General features: G+C 42.8%; 1 protein-coding gene across 3 annotated transcripts in view; it reads left to right on the top strand.

Annotated features, from left to right (window-relative positions):
* Positions 1 to 2,063: 2,063 nt before the first annotated feature.
* UNC80 (unc-80 homolog, NALCN channel complex subunit) overlaps positions 2,064 to 22,920 on the top strand; it is a 133,366-nt gene continuing 112,509 nt past the window's right edge. For all 3 annotated transcript variants that reach the window (XM_050900032.1, XM_050900030.1, XM_050900031.1), the window contains exons 1-8: positions 2,064 to 2,155; positions 3,417 to 3,465; positions 10,617 to 10,773; positions 11,684 to 11,982; positions 14,620 to 14,743; positions 16,328 to 16,401; positions 16,854 to 16,993; positions 20,931 to 21,192. In XM_050900032.1, the coding sequence (XP_050755989.1) occupies positions 2,064 to 2,155; positions 3,417 to 3,465; positions 10,617 to 10,773; positions 11,684 to 11,982; positions 14,620 to 14,743; positions 16,328 to 16,401; positions 16,854 to 16,993; positions 20,931 to 21,192 (1,197 nt within the window). The remainder of the gene's footprint in view (positions 2,156 to 3,416; positions 3,466 to 10,616; positions 10,774 to 11,683; positions 11,983 to 14,619; positions 14,744 to 16,327; positions 16,402 to 16,853; positions 16,994 to 20,930; positions 21,193 to 22,920) is intronic.

The following is a 22,920-nucleotide window of genomic DNA, read 5'->3' as shown; positions in this document are numbered from 1 at the left end:
ATGCTGGCAGGAATTAAAACTCAAATTTGCTGTCTAAACAAGAAGATTTTGTATAAAAGGTCCTGGATCCATTAAGGGGATGTGGAGTAGGGAAACTTCTTTAATACATACTTGCATTTAGAAGTAATTTGTTTTAACCATCTTCTCTCTGTAGTTAGTTCTCACAAGATTTTAGAAATCAAGTTTTTTTCCTGTCTGACCTCACTTAATTGAAGGAAAGAAAAGAGTAATTAAAAACTTTCCTGTCTGAGCAAGCTAATCCTGTGAATAAAAAGGCCATACTTTTGCGCACCAGCAGAAAAAGTTGCTGCTAGCAAAAAACCCAACCAAACAAGACAAAGAAAACCAACTAGTTTAGCATTTCAGCACTCAGGTAGATTAGTGATTTTAATTATTTAAAACTTTTTGGTTGTAAACATATTGTTTAGGTTTTATTTAACAGATTACCTTCTAATTACCTGTCTTAATACTCCTTTTGTGCAAGAAGGGGATTTTAGCAAAATGTAGACCACAGAGGGTCCTGTTCTCCATGAGTGGAGATCAAGACCAGCCTAAGTCACTGCAAGGAAGTCTTGGGTTGGGCACCAGAAAAAACTTTGTCCCAAGTGGGAGTAAATGCAGATTGTCCAAGTAGTGGCACTGGGTTTTTGGCAAACCCGTTTCTCAAAGTACCCGTAAGGAAGGAAATAGGTGGTGTTGATCAGTTCAGCTCCTGTTCCAGGAAGGAACGACCTCGGTGAGTCTTTAAGTCCCTTATATTAAGTAGGAAGATTGAAAGACAGGAAGAAATACGGCCTTGGCTTGTTGAAGCATCTCTCTTTAAACTTGCAATATTTTTATGTAAGTAATGGAATATCACAACTTTTTTGTGAAAAATTAACTGATAAGGGTGGACTTGCATTGGTCTTTCATTTTATTCTATTAATTATTTGTAGTAGTATACTATCTTCTGATATCCTTAGGTATGTAAGGAGAGCTAATCTAACAGTGACTGAGAAATGTTTCCAGCAAACCTGACTCAAATATATCTTTGTATTAGTCAAATCGGTCTGGTGTCTAGTCGGAAACACAAGTAAATCTGCTTTGGCACTCACCATCCTCTCCACCTCTGTTTGTCTCAACTCTTTCTGTGTAAGAAAAACCCATGGATTAACTACCCCAAACTTCCCTTGCTCCTACCACCAACCTTCACTTTCAGAGAGGGTTTATTACTTCCTTCCCTTCTCTCCCCACTCTTGAGATAAACGAGTATCTCCCCATTTAACAGCCTTGCTCTGTGCTGTATCAGACGCTTCGAGGGCTCCTGCCTTTGTAGATCCAAGGAGGGGAACTTGGCCTTCTAAACTACTAGTGAACTCCCCACCACCAGCACCTCGAAAAGCCCTCGTTCAATTCTGCTCCTCTGCGGTCGTGGGGGCGCTTGGTCAGACTCCAGCCGATTTGCAGGAGCAGCCTATTTGAACTTGTCCCTGCTGCAGGCGGGCGGCGAGAGAGGGAGGGAGGGAAGGGAAGGAGTGGCTCTCCTGACCCGACCGGTTCTCGGCTGCTCTGCATCTTCCTCTCGCTGCGGGTTGGCGTGGCTTCGAAACTTTGCCGCGGTGCGCGCCGCGCCCGAGGGAGGAAGGGGAGAGGCAGCAGAAGCCCTGTTGCTCCGGGGCCGACGGGAGGAGCCCCGGGCGCTGGAAGTTTTGCGGGAGGCCCGGGGGCGGCGGGGCGGGCCGAGGTGGTGCCTCCCCCGCCTCCGCGCCACCCGCCCGCCCTCCCCTGTCACCGCCTGCCGGCGCGGCTCTCGGTGCTGGGAGCTGTCCACAGAGGGAGGTGCTGAAGGCAGGGAGGAAGCAGAGGGACGCGGACATTTTCGCTCCCCTAATTTCCTCCCTGCCTTCTGCAGCCATTTTGCACCAGCAAAGCTGAAGGGAGGTGTAAGAGGGGAGAGAAGGGGTGGGCTGCAGAGGATGAAGGGAAGAGGGTAAAGAGTTACGGAGAGAAAAGAGACAGCCATGGGAATTCCCAACTGGTATGTCTGCTAAGACTGGCTCACAGCAGCAGCTGTCATCAGCATCATGGTGAAAAGGAAAAGCTCAGAGGGCCAGGAGCAGGAGAGCGGCCGTGGCATCCCTCTGCCCATCCAGACCTTCCTATGGAGGCAAACCAGGTGAGAGCAGCAAGCCTTGGGTACTTGGGATACAGCTGCAACAGGGCAGTGGAAGGGGGGGGGGGAGGCGGGCCAACTGCTGCCCAGGGGTGGGGAGGAAGCAGTTGTTGCAGCTGCAACATGAAACAAGCGTGAAACAAGCTGTTCTCTTTGCACTCAATATAGAGCAATCTGTGTATATCGGGGATGGGGGAAGGACTGGAGGCAGCTTAACCTAGTGGCAGTCCCAGGCAGCTTCTTGATTTGACTTTAAAACATCCATCTGTATGTGTGTCTATGCACCTTTCCCCTCCTCCCTCTCCTGTCCCCCCATCCGTCCCCCCACCACCACCACTTTTAAGAGGACTCCTGGAGCTCTGGTGCCAGAAGCAGCATGCCTCAGTGCTGCAGCAGACTTGCAGCTTTGCTTGTATCTGTATTTGCAGCCGTTCTGGAAGTGTAATCTATGCTTTGCGAGGTCAGCATGCAAACAGATACGTCAAAGTCTCACCTTATTTCATTGGATTGGAGAGTAATGATGTGTGAGGGGCAGGCTGAACGTATGGCTGGGCTTTATGTTCCTTGTGAACATAATGAAAACATTGCGGGGGCTGTGGGAGGAGGTTGGAAGGTTTGAAGGTTGTGGCTCTAATTTAAGGCCTCAGTCACACAATCCCTTTATTCCACAGTTTCAGTGTCCTCCAAAAAAAAAAAAATGCTGTAATAAGGTGACCTGATTAATTTTTTTAAGATTTAACTCTGATCCCATTCTGGAGGGGAATGACAGCAGAGTGTGGGTGTTCTCTACCTATAGAGTACAGGCCTGCATTTCGTCATAAGCCTTCCACATCAGCAGTTATGGAGGAAAATACTTAATATAAAACTGGCAAATGGATCTCTGGCTTAAAATAGAGGCAAGGCAAAGTTCAGTAATATTTAACACATTTTAAACAGAATATATTGAAAATCTTTCACTGAGGTAAAATGGCTGAAAACTCTCTAATGGAAGATTTTATCCATGGGGAAGAGGACTTTTCTTGAGGGTGGATTAACTACCTCTTGGCATATTGGTGTGGGTACTTTTGTCTTCTAGAAAAGGTAACAGCATTTTGTCAGATGTCATCAACAGGTATCTGAACATCGTTTTGGCCTTATGTTTTCCTTTACATTAAGTTTCTCAGCCTTTTGGCAACCTTGTGACATGAGAAAAATCCTAAAAATAATTAAGCAAAATTCACACTTGAAGTACTGGGTCTCTAATGCTTTTTCTCCCTTCCTTCAGTGCATTTTTAAGACCTAAACTGGGGAAACAATATGAAGCTTCCTGTGTGGTATGTATATGTTTCTCTTTTTCAACACTTATTAGTAACTAACTTTTCACGCAACTTGATCTGACCATGGTGGCTGATCAGCAAGCTTCTGAGCTTATGCCAGAAGTGGATTTAGTCCATTCAGCTTAATTTTGTGCTTTTATCACATGAAGAATTTGAAACCTTTTCCCATCTAGAGAATGTGGATATCATATGTGTATCTAAACACAACAAAAATATATTGATTTGGATATTAGTAATTGAACTAATTAGTAATTAAATAAAGTAAATAATGATATGGGCAGACTGAGCTATGACAGTCTGGGTCTAAACTTGCAGTTCATCATGTGTGTATGTGCTTTCAGATGAGATTGATGTCATTTCAGTTTGTGATTACTGGGGTTTTTTCAGACTTAAAATATTGAAAATCTGAACATTACTAACAGGCTTTAAACAATACTTTTACCGTTGTTCAAGATGAAAATACCTCCTCTGCTGGAAAATAGAGGGAGCATGTCTTAGGAGCATAATTAAAGAGAGGTTATTACGCAGATACTAATAACTCTTATTTCTAACTGTATTTTGAATGAAACCTCTATCTACTGCCTAAAGGGAGGAGAAAGGATAGGCATGCAGCAAGTTCAAATAAGATGGGTATCTAGGGAGTTTCAGAATTCCTTGAACTGTTGCTGGTCTTTGGATGACTTAAAGTACATTAAGCAGTTGCAGCCAAACTTGACAGGCTGGAAAAAACTGGTCTGGACATGTATCTTAATAGTTTAAAGTACTTAGGTCTCTCTGCAGCAATTTTCTGACTTCCTTCTCACAAGATATAAGCTGGAGAAGCCCTAGCTGCTGCTGACTAATTTTCTTCTAAGAAATCCATAAATTTTTCAGGGTTATTACTAGATACCAAATATTGATAGAGGACTGCTGGTTTAGTGTGTTGGTGAGTAAAATGTATTGCAATTCTGGCACATGGAGCAAAAAGCATCATCACTGGTTTATACCATTGACAGTTCCTGGTTGTTCAGAGGCTAGAAAATGGAGCTTGTTGCCTTATGTCCTTTACCAGCAGTCTCAGCAGTGTGCAGGAGCCATGCCTTGAAGCACCTATAATCTGAGGCTGTGGCTCCACCTGTGAGCTAATGTCTGTTGATGTTGGGTAGAAGGACAGAGCTTCCTTCTCTGTGCATTGTCCATGATGTACCTATCTGTCTGTGACTCTTGTGCTTCATGCTGTGCTGTTGGCATCAGGTCTTCCTCTGTGTCCCGCAGGCTGATTCTAAAGCACCTTTCTTCTATAAGCGCATATCAGAATTTACTAAGTGTAAAAACAAAAACAAAAAAACCAAAAAAAACCCAAAACAACAACCAAACAAACAAAAACCAAACTGCGAGACAACATAAATCACATGCTTCAACCAAGGGAAAGGGAGCTCTGGAAAAATGCATTTCATGAAGACCTAATCCATTTCTGCCCCTTGAATGAAGGGGAACTTGATTCTTCTCCAATTCTTAACATAATCATTAAATTATGGTAGAAAGCTTTCAAAGGTGGGGCTTAGTTTTGAGCAATTGATGGGATACAGCCTGAGCTGCTGCATCTGCCACCTTCTTTTGCTCATCAGTTTCCTACCCCTGCCAATGTGTGGGAATGTCTGCCCACATCAACACCTTCTGTATTATCCAGTGGGGTAGCAGAGTGCTGCATGCATGGGTGAGACAGGGTTCCTGGAACTTGACAGGTAGTTGGCTTGTCTTCTGAAACGTCAAGCTGACTATCTAACACCACTGTATTGACTCGTGTGCCTAAAAATACTGTGCACCTGTTATGTGATCTGTTCTTCTAAAATTCTCTAGCCAGAATTGTTCTAGGCGTGTCTATAGGCTGTTAACTGTCTGACAATGCATATGACACAATGTTGTGTAGTATTCTATTATTATTCTTGGTTCTAAACTTGCTGCAGTAGAATTTGCTGCATATTGTGCATTGAGGAAGCAGATGCTGGAGGCCTAGATTCAGTGAGTACAGCATCTGGTCTGCAAGAGCAGATTGCATGGCTTCTTTGAGCTTTGCTTTGTACCATAATACTTGAGGAAAAAACTGGCCCTTTCATAGCCTTGTTTTCCTTACCTGAACAATCACACTGACTTCAATTGGTCTATGAAGAATAGCCTTTAATCTGAAGATAAATACCTGCCCCCTGCATTGTCTTACACTGTCTAAATGCTCTTGTGCCTCAGTATGGATTTAATGTTCTTCCTTCTCCCCATTCTGAAGTTGTTCTGCCCTGACACAATGTCATTCCTGATGTGCATGAGTCAAAGCTGTAAATGACCTCACAGGAATGTATGTGAGTGCTGTACAAAGCTAATGCATTTTTTTGGGTGAGGGTAAGGGACTCAAGGATATGTTTTAAACTCTTTTACCCTGAATTGCATTGGGCATGGAAGAACCCAAACATTTTCTGGAGGATCCTGCAAATTCAAAGTTTGACTTTTCTGTTTTTTTACTTGTTTTTGCAAATGTAGTAATATGGTTTGTTGTTACAAATGGTTAAAGGACACATATGGAACAAAGTTTAAAAAGAGGCCACCTTTATTTTATCTAGCCAATGGACATGGTTGCAGAAAACTGAGTTTTTGAACACGGGAATTTTCTGTAAATAAAATGCTTGGCATCTGTGTTTCATTGCTTGTCAATATTTGTACTATTACTATGTTTAGTAAACAATGGAGCCTTACCATCCCATGTGCTATGAACTCCTAGATTAATGTTTTAGTTCTTTCTAGGAACTCTTCCCTACTCAGAGGACCTTCCACAGACTGACAATACTGTCTGCCTGCATTTCAAGTTCTTTCCAGTCAGTCTGAAGTGACTTTAGCAATGGTCTTTGTTTTCCACTATGATGCAGCCTGAGCTTTGGAAGAACAGGGCAGTAAGGTTCCCTCCAAGGACAGAAGTCTGGTTCCAGAAGCCCTAATAGTTTCTCTGTGTATCTGCCAGGGTCCTTCTGTATGTACACTAGGCTAAGCACTGGGCACTGCCTAACTTACTGCCTTTTCTTTTTTTTTTTCTTTTTTACCTCAAGTGAGATCCTCTAGGGCTACTTCCCTGGAGGAGACCTGCAGCTCATCTGGCACTCCTGAGAGGATGGAACAGGGGGGTGCTGAGCTTCCCAAGGTCCTGGCTATCTAGTGGGGGCTAGGGGCCTGGCTGAGCCCTTGCCGCCTTATGCAGTTCGCTGCAGGTACAGGTCCCCTGGGCTTAGAGCAGGGGAAGTTCATGCGACTCGAGCAAAGCTATATAGGAAACCATGGCAAAGCCCAGCCAGAATCTGCTCTGTCCTGTACTGCTTGTCTAGGCTTCTTCAGACAGCTACCTGTTCCCGTTCCAGCAGCAAAGTGACACACAGGCTGACCCTGGTCACAAGGTATTTGACAGCCCCTTTGGTTCTTGGTGGAGAAGAAGGTAAAAGGAGAACAGCAGCAGTGGGAAGGCAGCCAGACAAGACTGACCGCCACTCCCTGTGAGAACAGATGGCATCACCAGGCTAAAAGGAAAAATGCTTGTGTAAGTGGCCCTGAGGGAGCTGAACACACACACACAGAGCACCGCTGAAAGGGGCTGCCCTTTCTGCAGCCAAGGCATAACACTTCCCTCGCTACCACCTTGACAGATGTTCTTTATCCTCCTTTGGCATGTGGGGTGTTGCAGGCATGGACAAGCCTGCTATAAGTAGGTAACTGTTTTCTTAGCCAAGCAGCAGCCCTGAGGCTGCAGCTCCAGACATACCCATAGCATGACGGTATCTCTCTTCTGACTTACAGGGAGCTTACTTCAGACATTCTCATTCAGCCTTCTCACTGAAGCATGTAACTCCTCTCAGCTGTAGGCAGCAGTTGCTTAGTTCATGTGGGGTGAAACTTAGGTCTTTCATCTTAATGTCTGTATATTCTCTGTAGCAGGTCCTGAAAGTTAGAGTAGAGCCATAGCAGACCAAAAGGGAGGCTCTACAGGAGCAAATGCTAACCCAGGGCCTTGCATCTTGAATGTCTGGTATAGGCAGAAGCTGCTGTGAGCTGGACCTTTATGGAGAACTCCAGGCAAATCCCATGGGAACGCTTGTCCAAAGAACTGCATGTTCTTTTTGGGCTGCTTGTGACAGTTATCAGTGTGGGGACTGATGCCAACTAGGTCCCGTGCTGACAGCACGTGCACAGTGGCAATTGTGTACCAGCCAGTGCCCATAGCACAGAGGGAGGCTCGGTGGTTTCCATATAGTATCCTTTGTGTTAGCGTTTTTCTGGCAACATACAGTACTTCTGTCTCAGGTGCTTGTGATCACATGTGCTGTTCCGGAAGCTAATCTTTCATTGTGGTACAGAAATATATTTAGCTTTCTGCTCAGGCCAGGAAAGAATGGAGGAATCTGGTGGCTAATCACGTAGGAAAAGCTTCATGTGGCTCAGAAACCCAAAATGTTGAGGTGAATACAAGCCTAATTTAAAGACATAATTGCAGACTCCTTCCTTGGCTTCCTCTTGAGTTTCTGAAGTATGCAGAACGTGGGCCAGAGCTTCCAGAAGGCAGTTGTTGGAGGACTTTCTTCCTGATGCCGTTGAAGTACCTGTGAATGAGACCTTGAATGGAAAGCCAGAGAGCAACAATGTGTCTTCCATCAGGCTTCAGAATAGTATTGCTGCTCACAGTGATTTTTTTCCTCCCCGTGCTCTGTAAACTGAATAGCTTTATCACTGTACTGAAGTGTGAGCTTATGGTTTGAATTTTCTACTGGAGGTGAGAAGATAATTTCTTTCAATAAGCCTAGGTCAGCACTGGTGCTTGGCAGGCCTTTCAGTGAGCTAATTCAGCTCACTAACCTGGTAGAAACTACTTACCTCTGTGCTGAGCTTCATTTTGGCTTGTGTAGAGGCTTGACTTGGCTGAATGAAGGCTTCAGTGAGCCCCAGAGCTGATGCATGAGTAGAGGTGGGAGTGTGTGGCTGGAGCAACAAATAAGGAGTGGCACCCTTTTGACAAAAATAAATAAAATCTCATGTTTTTCACTGGATCTTTCAGACTTCGTTGTTTGTAACTATGCATTAACCCTGCACCTCTTGTCTTGCTTCTAGGGATACTTTGCTGCTTTTTTCCCCCCTTTTGTTAGGTAACCTTGTCTGGGAGAGTTGTTCTAGACTTTTGTTGTCTTTATACTAATGTGCTCTCGACTGCTACTGTGGTTCGATGACTTCATAGTTCCTGAATGGAACAGAATACTCAGACCTTACAATGAGTACTTCACTCCCCCGCCTGCCAAGGCTTTCCAAGCATCAGCCATCCCTTCATGTTCCCCCCATTCCTGAACTGATAGGAATGAATGGCAGGAGACCGTTTCCCTTTGTAGACAATGTGGCCCCCAGTAGATCCCTGTAAGAGTGATTTGAGGTATTCTTTCCCTGGTAGACATGTTATCCGATCCTGGTGCTAAGAAATACACATTGCTGACAACCTAATCCATGGCACGTTATTTTTGACTAATCCCCAGGAAGCCATTGTTTTTGTCCACCTATTACAACTAATGCCCTCCAATTTCAGCCATTGCTCCATAAAGAAAGTCTACTGAGTTTTCTGACTAGAACCTGGGGTTTCTAATAGGTGGTCAGTGTGACTTTCTGCACATTTATGTTTGTTGGCAGCTCTGATGTTTATTGTCAGTGTTTCCTCGGGTTCAATTTGTGTTGCTACAGACTTAGTCCTCTATAAGCACACTCAGTTCTGAATACCCCCTGAATACATTTGTGTAAATGATACAGTCCATCTCCCCTTCTCTTTGTCTATGCCTGGTGCTATTGGGGAGTTTCTGTCTTAGGTTGTAAGTACAGATAGATGTGCGTTTCTCTGCCTCTATGCTGGCCAGAGCGGAGCTGTTACAGGGATGCTGTAAAACCGTGATGGTGTGGCACTATGCATGCACTAGGGTATGCTGCCTCTCGATAGAGGAGCTCATGTCTGCCCACACCAGCAAATGTTGCCATGACCTGAGAGAACAAATGTGCACAGCTGCTGGGGTATGCAGAAGAGTGCATGTTACCACTGGTTAGCGTGCCACGCCTGGGAGTGGTTGGTCATTGAGGAGAGCTAGGTTGACTGCTGCCCTTTTTGCCTGCCTTCTTTGTGATTAGGTCTATTCTTATTACCCCCCCAATTTTACAGGAAAAATCAGTATGACTAGTATTGAAGGATAAGCTTTAAGGATCTGGAGTGAGGGCATTTGAAGCATCCGTTAGGTCATGAATGCCAACAGTTACTTGTTTGCCCAGAGCTTGATAAATTTGGTGAAACAGCTTGTGAGCAAATAGGTAGCCAGGAAGATAAGCTGGTATATGGCAAGGACGTGCATTATCAGTAATGCATTTCTTCGCTTTAGGAACTTCAGTGAAGGAATATAACTGCTTTTGTGACCTATAATGAGATCTTTGTATCTGGTGAGAGGAACAACTTATTGAAATAGTTGGAGCAACTAGCAATAAGGAACCTCCTTAGGGATTTCAAGGGTAGATAGTCTTACTTTGTGTTGCTTGAGGTGGAAATAATGAACTTGCTGCAGCCGTCAGCTCTTTTAAGTGTTCACAAAACAATTACATCATGGCTTGAGAAAAAATTTTTTGCACTGATTATTTTTTGTGGCAGGGTGTGAAAACATTTCCTAAGGCCCATATACCTTTAATGGGTTGCCCTTTATGTTACACTAAACTGAAAGAGCATGTCTGTGTGAGAAGAATATCCAGCTCTCAGCTCCACAAATACAGGCTTCATTAGCTCCTGTGACTTCCTAACAGGATTACTGGCATGCCAGATTAATACCGAGCACAACTGTAAGCCTGGCTTGATGTCAGCACTTACTAATACACACAATATTTGCTTTAATTCTTTTTTATTACAAAAAATATAGAGTGGCCCATTAATTTCTTAGCCAAGTATGTCCGTATGTCTGGTGAGCTTTAGCTACAGTCTGTGTCTTTCAGGACAAATATTATAAGGTGTGCTTTAGTTACATAATGAAAAATTACAGATTACAAGTTTTTAAAAGAGAATGTTCTATGTACTAGAAGGTATGTGCAGAAATAGATATACAGTGTCTTTTTTTCTTTGTTCTTACTTTTAGTCTTTTGAAAGAGTTTTAGTAGAAAACAAGCTGCATGGCCTTTCTCCAGCTCTCTCTGAAGCCATCCAGAGCATTTCTCGCTGGGAACTTGTCCAAGCTGCGCTCCCGCATGTGCTGCACTGCACCGCAACATTGCTCTCCAATCGAAACAAGCTAGGTTAGTGCTCATGTGAGTTTGTTTTTCCATTACTGAAGTTATCAGTCAAAATATGACAGATTGATGCTCAGGGTGCCAACATATTCTAAATCCTAGAATCCCAGTTAGTTCATCCTGTGGATCGCCTTTCTTGATCTGTTCTCATTTATAGCAGGGTAACCTGTGAGAGCTTCCCCAGTGAAGTTAATGGTCTGATGAGCTGAAGAATCAAAGTAGTTCAATAATATTTTGCTAGTTATTTTCCAGAGATAATAGAACTAGCTTTAGCAAAAGCCTCACCACCCGGCAGGCATGGGTTTCTTGAAGGAATACATATTTCTTTCAAGGCATGCTGCAGTGGCCAATTGCAGCAGGTACTTTTAATATCTTCAGTTCTTTTTTTTTTTTTTCTTCTTTTTCTTTTTATTCAAACCAATGCATGTGATTCTCAGCAGATAAGTCAATCAGATAATAAGGACAGGGCCAGGTCCAAATCTAACTTTACTAGTCTTTTACTGATTTCAGCAGTGATTTCAGCAGGAATTTGCTTCATGAGACATGCCAGTAGGGAACATTAACAGGACGCAGCTTGAGCACCTCACAGTGCTCACTTGCATTTTGGTCTTATTCAGTACAGTCAAACAGACAAGACTGTTGAGCTGGCATCTTTTAGGACCATTCTGTGTCCATGCATTCAGTTGCCCTGCATCTGACATTTCAGGGACTGAACTGCAAATGCTGTGAAGTAAATGGAGACTTGTGAATTAGGAGGTTTCAAACATAATGAAACAGAATACTTTTAATGGTAGAATTTTAATTTTCAAATGCTCATCAGGAAGTTGGATGCCCAGTTTCCTGTGTGGCTCTGAAAGTCTCAACAGTAACAATAATGGAAACCCTGTGAGATACTGTGATGCGTTTTTCCATCCAGGACATCAGGATAAGCTTGGAGTAGCTGAAACAAAGCTTCTTCACACTCTTCACTGGATGCTGCTGGAGGCCCCTCAGGACTGCAGCAATGACCGATTTGGAGGAGACAGAGGCTCTAGTTGGGGAGGGAGCAGTAGCGCCTTTATCCACCAGGCTGAAAACCAAGGATCACCAGGACATCCCCGGCCCAGTGCCACAAATGATGAGGAGGAGAATAACAGAAGAAAGTTCTTCCAGAACTCCATGGCCACAGTGGAGCTCTTTGTGTTCCTCTTTGCTCCCCTTGTCCACAGGATTAAAGTAAGTGGAACACTGATGGGGTACTTGTGTGGAGACAGCTCTGAGCAGGAAAAGAATGATTCTGCCTTTGTGATTGTTATTTAATTCAGCCTACAGTGCACACTGGGTGACCACTGGAAATGTTTTAACAAGCTGGCAGAATACCACTGCCATTAGGAAGAAATACTTCCAGTGACGTGAACAATCACCACAGCATCAGGCAGATACAAAGGCGAATAACTCTGAAGTGAGCCATTTTCACCCCTCAGGAATGTCAAAGATCTGTGGCCCTTGTGAAGTCTTTGGGACCCTGGAACCTGCAGAAAGGATTGCAAGCTTTAGCTTGCTCCAGTGATTCTCAGTCGTTGCTCAGAAGGGCCTTGCTAGCTTTTCAGGGATTCTGCCATCAGGCTGTCACTGGGATTTGTTGTTGTCATTACTAATCATCTTGATGCTAATTACCAGGAATGCATGATAGTGGTATAAGCATGGCAGTGGCAAAGGCAATTGAGCATTCCTTTGTTCTGAAGTTGGAAGCAGGCTGCAGGCTTCCTGTCTGTTGGGGTCCCTCTGTTGGTTTTATGCTGAGTGCATCAGCTTTGCAGATTGGTGTGATGAGGAGGCATTTTCTGCATGCTCTGACTCCTGCCTCTTGTCTTTAGTCTCTCTGGAGGGCTGCTGTTTAGCCTTTATGTTTCCAGCTAGGCCTCGGAAGAGAAACTGTCTCTGGAGAGTAGGTGCTTGGAAAAGGTCTATAAAGTCATGAAGCGATGGAGGCTGTTATCGGTTCTAATCCTGCCTTGTATGCTGCAACAGTTGAAGGAGATAAGAAAGTACAGGAGATGAAGGATAATCTTTTGGTTAAGGCAGGTGAAAGCAGGTCTGGAGAGCTAGATTCTTTCCCTACTTCTGCTACTGAGTTCCTGTACAGTATTGCTCAATTTATTTAGCCCAAATTTTTTATACTTGTTTACTAGTTCCACATTTGCTCTGTAAGCTACTGGGACATGACAGGTAGAAATGCTGAATTCTTCCCAGTACTACACACACAAATGTGGGCTGCCCTTTGAATAAATGAAATGAAACTGAAGGTAGACCCTGGCTATTAGAGATTAGGTTTCCAATTTTTTTATATTAATCTTTCTGGGATGTAGTTTCCCATTTACAAGATGGGGTTAATAACAATGTCTCAGGTTTACCTTGAAAACCTCTGAGATCTCTGAGGTACTGTAGTGATGAACATTGAAAAGCCCATGAAAACCTGCATGTTTCCGTCATCAAAGCAAAGCTCAAAAAAGGTGAGGTAAATGAGGTATGTAACTGGCTCACTAAGTCCGCATTGTCCCCTCTGTGTTTCACAGAGGTAGAGGTCTCAGGGGAAGAATACTATCTGGTCAGATAACCAAAGTAATGCATGTGCTCAAGGAAGATGATACATGTTTGCACAGGCAGATCTAAATCATGGAATTCCTAACTTCTGAGAGGATTTGTGCATTTAGCAATGTGTTTTTAAATGAGGCTTTTGGGGGGTGAGGGGCATGCATGTAATCCTATAACTTAACAACTGTAGATAAAAGTGTTGGCATGTCACCAAAAGCTATCAGTGCAAAGTAAAAATGCAACACGTTACTGCTACCACTTCCAAAAGCCTTGCAAGGTGTTCCTTAGTAAAAATAGTAATTAAAAACAAGCTTAGTTTATAACAAGGCTTGTGAGTTCATTATGATGAGACGGCACTAATGAAGAGTAGGAACTAGAAAGGCTGGAGAGCTACAAGACGTCAGCTCCTGCCATTCCTTTAGCTCTGTCTGCATCATCGATTTCAACCGCTGAGGCATGTGGAGCTATGTCAACAGGAGACAGTGGTGCAGCTATAATTATGCTGCCAAAACTGCTATTACCATGTTTGTTTGCCTTATGGTGATAGCTGGACTATGCCAACACCAGTGTCTCCTAATGTAGATCTGACCTTAGGTCAAGTGCATACCTGCACCTTGATCCTGCTAAGATTTACTTTTGTACTAATTTACATGATTTCAGCTACTTGCATATGTAAAACAATGATGGCACAAGTGTAAGTAGTACCAATGTCTCTGTATTGACATAGCTCAGGTACTAACAGTGCAGATAATAAGAACATTATCGTATACTGCTATCTCATATTAATTTGTTACATTTCATGTTTCCTCAATTTCTAAGTAATGTTTTAATATTTAGTATTCTTGTTCTTTTGGGGCAAGAAGTTCAAGTCTCGGAGTGTAAATCCTAAGGCTGAGATTGAATACTAAATATGAAGTGGTTATATATGGTCAGAAGGGATGCTTTCTGACAGAGGAATAGCCTTTTCTTTTACAGCTTAATGTCCTGGAAAAAACGGGGTTCATTAACTAGTATAGAAATTTCATTTGGAAAAAGCCTCTTGTATATTTTTGTATTGAGATTTCTCTATTATTTTTTAATAGCCATACTTGAAATGTATTAATGTCTGCTGAGTAGTGTCAGTGGCCCTTGAGTTAGCTTATACTGATCACAGAACTGCACATGGTATCACTCATTTCTTGTAAGATCTGTGCATCAGAGAAATGACAATCCTTTTAGACTGGAAAGAACATTCTTTTGTGTGAGCTTGTGTGATACAACCTCTGTTTGTCTTTCTAGGAGTCTGACCTGACATTTCGGTTGGCTAGTGGCCTTGTTATTTGGCAGCCTATGTGGGAACACAGGCAGCCTGAAGTTTCTGCCTTCAACGCCCTTGTAAAACCAATCAGGAACATCGTTACAGGTCTGTGACTTTGCTGTGGTAATGCAGCTCCTGAGAGCTGGGAAACCTTTCCTTTGTTTGCCTGATGCTGCCTTACGTTCTGTAGCCATCATATTTGAAGGAATATGTTAATCCTGCAGGAACTAACAAAAATCAACAGTGAAGAGCACACAGTTGGCAGTGTAGGTTCTCCTCCTATCTAAAATTTGAATTTCACCATGTTACGAAATTAAACAAAGTAGTTTCAAGAGGCTCCAAAGAAGGCTTACATCATGAATTTGCTTTTGCATAGTGGAAGGGGTTGCTCCTCCTTTGTACTTCAGCCATAATGAGACTGGAGTTGGGTGCTTAGACTTCCAAGCCTTTGTGTCTGGCCTAGTTCTAAAAAACCTTTTTTACTTTTATGTTTTTAGACAATAGTTTTGCATAATTCCTACAAGGTAGTGAATTGAAAGTGTGCTAGGTATATCTCTGTAGCATTGCTTGCTCATTCTCAAAAGCATGGAACTGTAATTTTCACATTAGTGAAAATGTAGTTCGATAAATCAGAGTTTTCTGATGACAAGTCATTTTGGATGTCATATTTTGTTCTGAAGGCTTTGTAGGCCTCTGGGACAGTCCAGAATTGAAAAGATTCAAGTCTTTCAAGTTATTTAAAATGATCTTTGACATCTAGCTCTTCCTCCCTCTGCTTCAACTTCTGGAATTACAGAACAGGATTTCAGCCCTGGAACTAACAGAAAGGATTAGTCCTAAGTGTTCTTTGACTGTTGGCATTTTTTCCATAGGTCTGGAGTGTGGTCAGAGCATCCTTAAAGAATAACTTCAGGAGTAAAGTCTGAAATGAAAATACTCTGTTATGTTTTGAAAATGTTTTCAGCAGAACAGAAATAGAAATTGGAATGAGGTTCTTTATATCAAGGAAGATTCTGCTATCTTAGCATTGTTGTCTCAAATTGGGACAAAAAAGTTAAATTTACTTAAATTTTCCTTCAAATAACAAATTTAAAAAATTCTACTGAAGAAGCTTTGCAATGTTTTGTCTGGAGTCAGTCTGCTACTAAGTCACGTCTGAATAGCTTGCGATGTGACAGGATTTCAAGAATTGCCATCCTAGTCTTTGTGATGCCCTTGTTCTTCTACAGTATCACTGATCAAACTTTCTGTATGACATTCGTGTGTTTCCTGTGATGAAGGCATTTGTCAAATTGGAAATCACAATGCATTCTGAGAGATGTAACCTAGAAAAGGAGCTGAATATATGTGAAAATAGGCAGAGGAAGAGCTCCAAAATAAAAGGCACTAGTATGCACAGGAAAACACAATTTGATGTCAAATGGATTTAGGATAAAACTTATATTCAAATTTAATTTTAAAGAAAAAGATATTTTCAGTAGGCAATGTTGTTGATAACACAATTGAAAGAACTGTGCAAAAATTACAACAGTTCTTTTTTCTTTTTATGGCTGTGGCTAATGCCTAGGAAGTCTGCAGCAGAGAGATGCTGCTTTGGGTTTGTTTTTGGTTTCTGGTTTATCCTTTCAGTGGTACATTTTAATATTAGAGGTGATTCCTGAAATGTCATCCTTTGACTTCTTTTCTCAGCTAAGAGAAGTTCTCCCACCAACAATCAGAGCGTGACTTGTGAATCCCCTAATCTGGACAGTGGACATACCGAGGTAAGTTCTATGCTAAGGTTAGACAAGCTTCAATAAGGAGCTGAGGGAGGAGGGAAATTAATATTGAAACAGCACTTGCAGTTAACACCCTAAATTATTCCATCTCCAGAAATTACAGTTCTTCACAGTTCTTCTGAAGGCTCCCAACCTTGTTTGCAGTGGAACCAAAGGGTATTGAGTATAGTTGTCACAATCTCCTTGGCCTTATCCTATCTTATAGGATGGAAGCCTGATCTTATGTATTTTCTTGGGCAAGAGCCCTGTCTTACCCTTTCCCTGTACAATGCCTGGTACTGAGAAGCCCCAGGCGTGATCAGTTTCTCCGTGGTATTACCATGGTATTATGGTATAAGTAATTAATCATATCTAAGCACAAATTGCAGTAAGAAAACTAATACGGGAGAGATAAATATGTTTATATACCTATTTCCTTTTATTAAAACTATCCAAAGGGACTACAGGTGGTCTGTGAGACAACCCAGCCAGATTCTGTACCTCCAAAGGCCACTGTTTCAGCATGTCATCGTGGAAATTCCTTGGATGGAAGCGTATCCTCCCAAACCTCTCAGGAGAGAGGTACCGCACATCCCAGGTACAAACACCTTCAGCAGAAAGTTAGGCTGGTGTGACTCAATGGTGGAGGTCACAGAAGTCCTTTATCTTGAATCTGCTTTGTCTGTACACGCCAAGGGTGCTGGATGTTTATCTCAAACTCTTAATTCAACAAATCTCAGTTCTGGGTGACGAGCAAGGTGGTGACACTTGATATTCAATGCCACTTTCGTTGGAGAAATCTCTACCTGGCCTGTTGGGACAGTTTCTTTAGTGTTTTCTAATATGTTGGTTTCTTATAATTAAAGACACTAACAAATAACCTGCAGGTTCAGCCCTCCTTAGCTGGATTCAGCCTCAGGCAACTAGTATCTTTTCTGGCTTCCTTCTGATCAAATTTTCTTTCCCTCTAGCAAAGGATTTTTGCAAGCCTCTCTCCATTGCCTTCATTATGTCTTCTCTGTGTCCTGCTGCTTAGCTTGCTTTAGACCACTGGCCCAAAGGAACAGACTAACAAAGAAGCATGGCCACACAAACATCCTCCCAGCTGGTCCAGCGGAGCTCAGGCCATGGTTTTCCAGCATGGCACTGATAAATTAACTTCTTTTAATCTAGATTCGGGCAGGTAAAGATAGAACCAGATTTTCAGTAGTGCTGGACACTCGGTAGTGCCATAAAGTAAATTAAGTTGATGAGTGTTTTCAGGGGGTGGAGAGGGAGGGAAGCCTAGCTATATTTTTAGGTCTCTGTGGATTTAGGAGTGTCACTTAAACTCCTCCTGAAAATTTTGGTCCTGTTGCTTATCTCTTTTGGGAAATGTCATATCCAAAACACTGCAGTGTTTTAAGAAATTGCTTCATTACAGTGACAGAAGAAATGTGGGATGGAGTGGGTTTCTGGATATAATCTAGGAACAGCTCTGATTTCTCAAAAAGGAGTTTGGTGCACCCTTTCACTGGTGGAAAGGGCAAAGCTATTCTCTAAGGCTCTTATCTCATCAGGAGGCTTCCCTTGTGATTTTGTATCAAGCCTGCTGTCAGTTCTGGGTCTTTATTTAATTTGTATTAATGTGATCCAGTAAAACTGAAGTTGGGGACAGAACTGCCTTTCTATGTGTGAACACTACTGCTCAGAGAGTGCACAGCCGTAAAAAAATAAGCAGCCTTTAAGAAGACAGAATCAGGTGATCAATTTGTCAAGCTGGGTCTGGTGGTTGCTATGGGGATGAAGCTTCAGACAGGCTTTGAAGAGAGCATCATTATGCCTCCTCATTTGCAGGACTCATTGATCAGTTAAAACTGTACAGGGAGCTTTGGTTGCCAAGCAACAGACAACTGGGGAACAAATGTTGTTTACTCTACTTACCAACAGCCGCAGTATTCCTTTGTCCTTGGGCCGGGGTTGAAGGAAGGCTGCCTTTCCACTCTCCCTGCAGTCACAGGCAACCAAGAGCTGATTATACGAACACTAGGTTTCCTTCTAAATGAAGTACAGAGTTTAATTTCTGGTTCCTCAGACACTTCTTGAGCAAATGGCTTGTTCCTCTGATCCTGGCTAATTATCCCTGCTCCACTCAGTGAAGTTCTCCATTTACAGATGATACAGTTTAACACTGAAGCAAATAAAACCACAGCCCTTTATCCATCTTCTGCCTTGAACACACTGCCTGGGAAATAGACTTTGCAGGAAGGACTTCAGTGACAAATATTTCATAAAGAGAACATGCCTTGCTCCAGGCTGTGTTGTGCCTCAGGTTTGCCTATGGTGCATACAGGGGAGCATGAAAGACTGTTTAGACTCAGACACTGATCTGTGTCCTGCAAAGTGACCAGGGAGCAATGCATCATCCTTTACAATTGCTACTGAGGTGACGGGCTTTATTTCCTTTGCTGGGATGCTTTGAGTATCCCAGCTGTCCTTATGTTTTTTTACAGGCTGCATCTATGTGACACAATCTTGACTGTGACAAAAACAGCCTTCACATCAGGTTTATGGGGAAAACTTTATAGCGTGTTTCCATTTATCATTGTTTTCTTCCTAATTCAGTTTTTCAGGTTTTTATAACAGCTTATTTTAAAGTCATCAAACTTGTAACATTTTTACCTTGAATACAGCACTAGGGGAGAAGCTTTGAATCTATAGATCGCATGTAGTGACATATGCTGACACAGACGGGCTCGTCTGCAGTCACCAAGTGCCTTCAACACTGGCCTGTGGGGCTGGCAGCAAAGCAGCTCCTGCAGGTTTGAGTTCTAGATGCACACATTGCTCCAAGCCCAGGCTTGCCACCTGCCCCCCATTTCCAAGCGTGTAATATGGAGCAGGGTTCATGTGATTCCAAGTGGTGTCAGCGTTCACTGCACACTTCCTTCTCCTTTGCCAGTCCTATATCTGCCTTGGATGCACACGGCAGCTTTGTGGCACTGGGCAGCAATCCAGCAAAGCACTTTAAGCATGCACTTCACTTTAAGCACTTCGAGGTTCCACTGGTCAGTATTACCACTTGTTCCCTAATGCTTTGCTGGACTGTGGCCTTGGACACCTCTGTTCAGAATGCGATGGTACCCAGCTGGAGATGGGGGTGTCCTGCCAATGCTGTTTGCATGTTGTTTAGCTGAGTTGATAATATATGGCTTTAAAAAAAAATAAATACCTGATATTCTTGTGATCATTCCCAAATGCCTGAGAATACAGTTCATGGAAGTGCTGTTGATTTTTATAGAATCCAAAAATCATAGAATTACTCAGTTCACAGAGGTGTGTTTCTAACACACTAAGTGGAAACATTCAAATTGTGTACTTCAGCAGGCAAAAAAAATAGACAGATCTCCAGAGTTCCAGCCCCAGTCCCAGCATTTCACACCTTTTGCCATGTGATTCTCATTCCTCTGACTCCCTTTCACTGCTCCTTTTCTGACAGATTGTCTCTTAACAGCTAGTGACTGTACAGAGGGTAGATCAGGCCAGTTGTACTCTGCTAGGAGAGAAGTGGTATAAAAAACAAATAATAAAAAAGTTGGGGCATTTTATTGCAATAGGACTGGCTCTGAATACAGATATGATCCCTTTGAAATCTGAAGTCTCTGGAGTCTCATTTCTGAGGCTTACTACAGACATCTTGCTTTTGCGTGCACTGACTTCTACAATACTTAGGAAATTCCGTACTAAAACCTATCAGGAAATAACACCACTTGAAAGGCAGGAAAATGATAATGAAGGCTAAAAATGGTCCTTTTCTCCAAGCACACCTTGGCAAAGAATGTCCATAACAGTAACTTTTACTTGTATAAGAATCCATTTAATTGGCTTAAAGGGTTAACTTAGCTGCCTTGCCTGCTCCTTCTTAAGTAAGGCCTGATGTGTACAAATGTAAACCATTCCTAAATATATATTACTAGTATCTGAACAGCAGATGCTAAAGGCTTGTCTGTTTCCAGCTGAACAAATTATTCAGTTAGCGCAGGTGCTGGAGGCTTATCTTCAGACCACAGTTTAAGAAAGCAACCCTATCCAAGAAAACACTTAACAAAGCATGTACTTGAGTCCTCTAGGGAGCTGAAAGCTAAATATCCGCTTACGTGTCTTCAGTAATGCTTTCCTCAGTCAGGGTCTTAGTCCAAAAGGGTCAGTGTCAAATGCCCCTGCAAGCTCAAGCAGGCACATCTGTGTGCACATCCTGGTGATTTCTGCAGATGGCAGGAGAATGAGAATGGCTTACAGCTCTTGATGAGTGGCTAAATTTTAGGCCTCTTAGTAGAGCTCTTGGGTCTTTTGGGGAGGACTAGCATGTATGCTAGGATGGAACTGGTTTCCAGCTATCAAAGAAAACTTCGTGGTGTCAAGAGTGACCCCTTAGTAACAACTGAACACACAAACCTGACAGATCATCGTTGAGTGGTTCTTTATTCAGAGCTGAGTATCTAAGAAGGGCTAAGGAGCCTGATGACTAACATTTCTACTCCTACTTTTTGGAACAGGATGTCCTTGGTGATCCCACCATGCCAGAAGTCTCGCTATGCCACATACTTTGATGTGGCAGTGCTGCGCTGCCTGCTGCAGCCACATTGGTCTGAGGAGGGCACACAGTGGTCACTAATGTACTACCTGCAGAGGCTGAGGCATATGCTACAGGAAAAGCCGGAGAAACCACCTGAGCCAGAGATCACCCCTTTACCAAGACCTCGCAGCAGCTCCATGGTGGCTGCTGCACCCTCTCTGGTGAATACCCACAAAACTCAGGTAAGCAGTTGCCATCAATAAGAAAACAGCAACTGTTGTGGTGATGCTGGGAAGTGATGGCTGGACAACTAGTGAAAAGCACAGCTTTGGTGTTGGTTAAGCTGCCCGGAGGTCAGATATGTGCATCGATTCAGAAAGAGACCTTGAGAACGATGAGGGTTTCAGAGGCAGAATCTGATGCAGAGAGTCAGAGCTGGTGACTGCTGAAAGCTTGAGGGTTGATTGGGGATAATTAATCTAGGGCGAACTGTGATAACATTAGTTTTTAACGTGAGTATATACTAATGTAGTTGTCAGAAGAAATCAGACTGCCTTTGCATTACGGTGTAATGCTCAGGACTCACTGAGCTTCTTTGGTGTAACCCCTCAAAAGAGAAAAGGAATTGCACTTGGTACAGCACTGCACACTCCAGGCAAACACTTGGGTTAAAATATTGGAGTAGACTTTGCAAACAGTGGCAGTGAGCAAAAGCCCTCCATGTTGTTACCTCTTCTCCTGCTGTTATTCTTATTGCATAACTTCTACCTTTATATTTGCCAACAAAACCTCGGTAGACAAACTGTCCTAATAGGTGTCAAGACTTGGTCCCTGTTTTGCTGGAAAAGGAACCCCAGACTCCTGACCTTGGTGCAGTAAAGCTCTTCGTGTTAGAGCTTAAATGTTTTTTCTTTTGGGTAGCTCACGGTTGTTCCAGAGATAAAAAGGGGATGCTGCTGCAGTTTCAGTTAATCTCCTGGTTGATTTGTGCTACTTTTAGGTTGTGCACTCTTTTCCTGTCATGTGGGCTTTTAACAGCAAATTCTGATTTACTGAGTTGATGGAACTGCGTAACGAAATTTAATACAAATTCTATTTTTGCAACCTGATTTTATGACACACCTCAAGTAAAAGGCTCTATCTTCTGCTAATGTTGCTGTCAAATGTCTTTTTTGAGTCAGAACTCTCAGAATTTTTGGTGTTTTTTCTTAAAATCCTTGCTTTCAGTATTGTAGAGCTCTGGCAGTTTTTAACGTGCCATTTTATAAGGGAGAAGGGCAAAATATCTTTTCTCCTGTACAGCCCACATGCTCGTAAGCCAGAAGACAAGCATAAACAACGTAAATATTAGTACTGTTATTTTTAAATCTCAGGATTTTATAGCCGTTCTTATGATTTTTATGAGTGCTGGTGGTTACTTGTGGTTTTAAGGGCTCAGCAGCAGCAGTATTGTTTAAACTGTATTATACTTTAGTGTTATTTCTATAAAATGTTGCCTGTTTCATCCCTGTAAAAGCTTGACATATCTCCATAAAGGCCAGGTGATATGAATTACTATTCAGTCTTAATCTACCTTTGCATGGGGATTTTGTAGGATTGCTGTGCATGTACAGAAAATCCTTCTTAATATCATCTCCTGGAGGGAGAATTGGAAGATACTGCTGTTGATGTGGTTCACTGTTTCCATGCATATACTGTCCTTTTGCCCTTGCTCATAACAACCCGGTTATTTTGCACATTAGCAAGTTTAGCTGCTAGTGCAACAGGGAGTGTAGTCAGTGCTTGTCAGCACAGTGGCAGCATGAATGGCGTTGTCTTCCATAGGCACTGTTTGCACTAGTGTTGTGCTGGTTCTTCTCTAAATACTGTGAAACACATCCCTCCTTTGACACATTTGGCTATTTCTTGCTTTTCCAGGCTGTTTCTCTTGCAGAAGATTCCTTTACTCAGTTGCTCTTCGCTAACGTTTT

This window comes from Gymnogyps californianus, chromosome 7 (assembly GCF_018139145.2).
Source record: "Gymnogyps californianus isolate 813 chromosome 7, ASM1813914v2, whole genome shotgun sequence".
Taxonomy (NCBI): Eukaryota; Metazoa; Chordata; class Aves; order Accipitriformes; family Cathartidae; genus Gymnogyps; species Gymnogyps californianus.
This window is presented reverse-complemented; position numbering and strand designations above follow the sequence as displayed.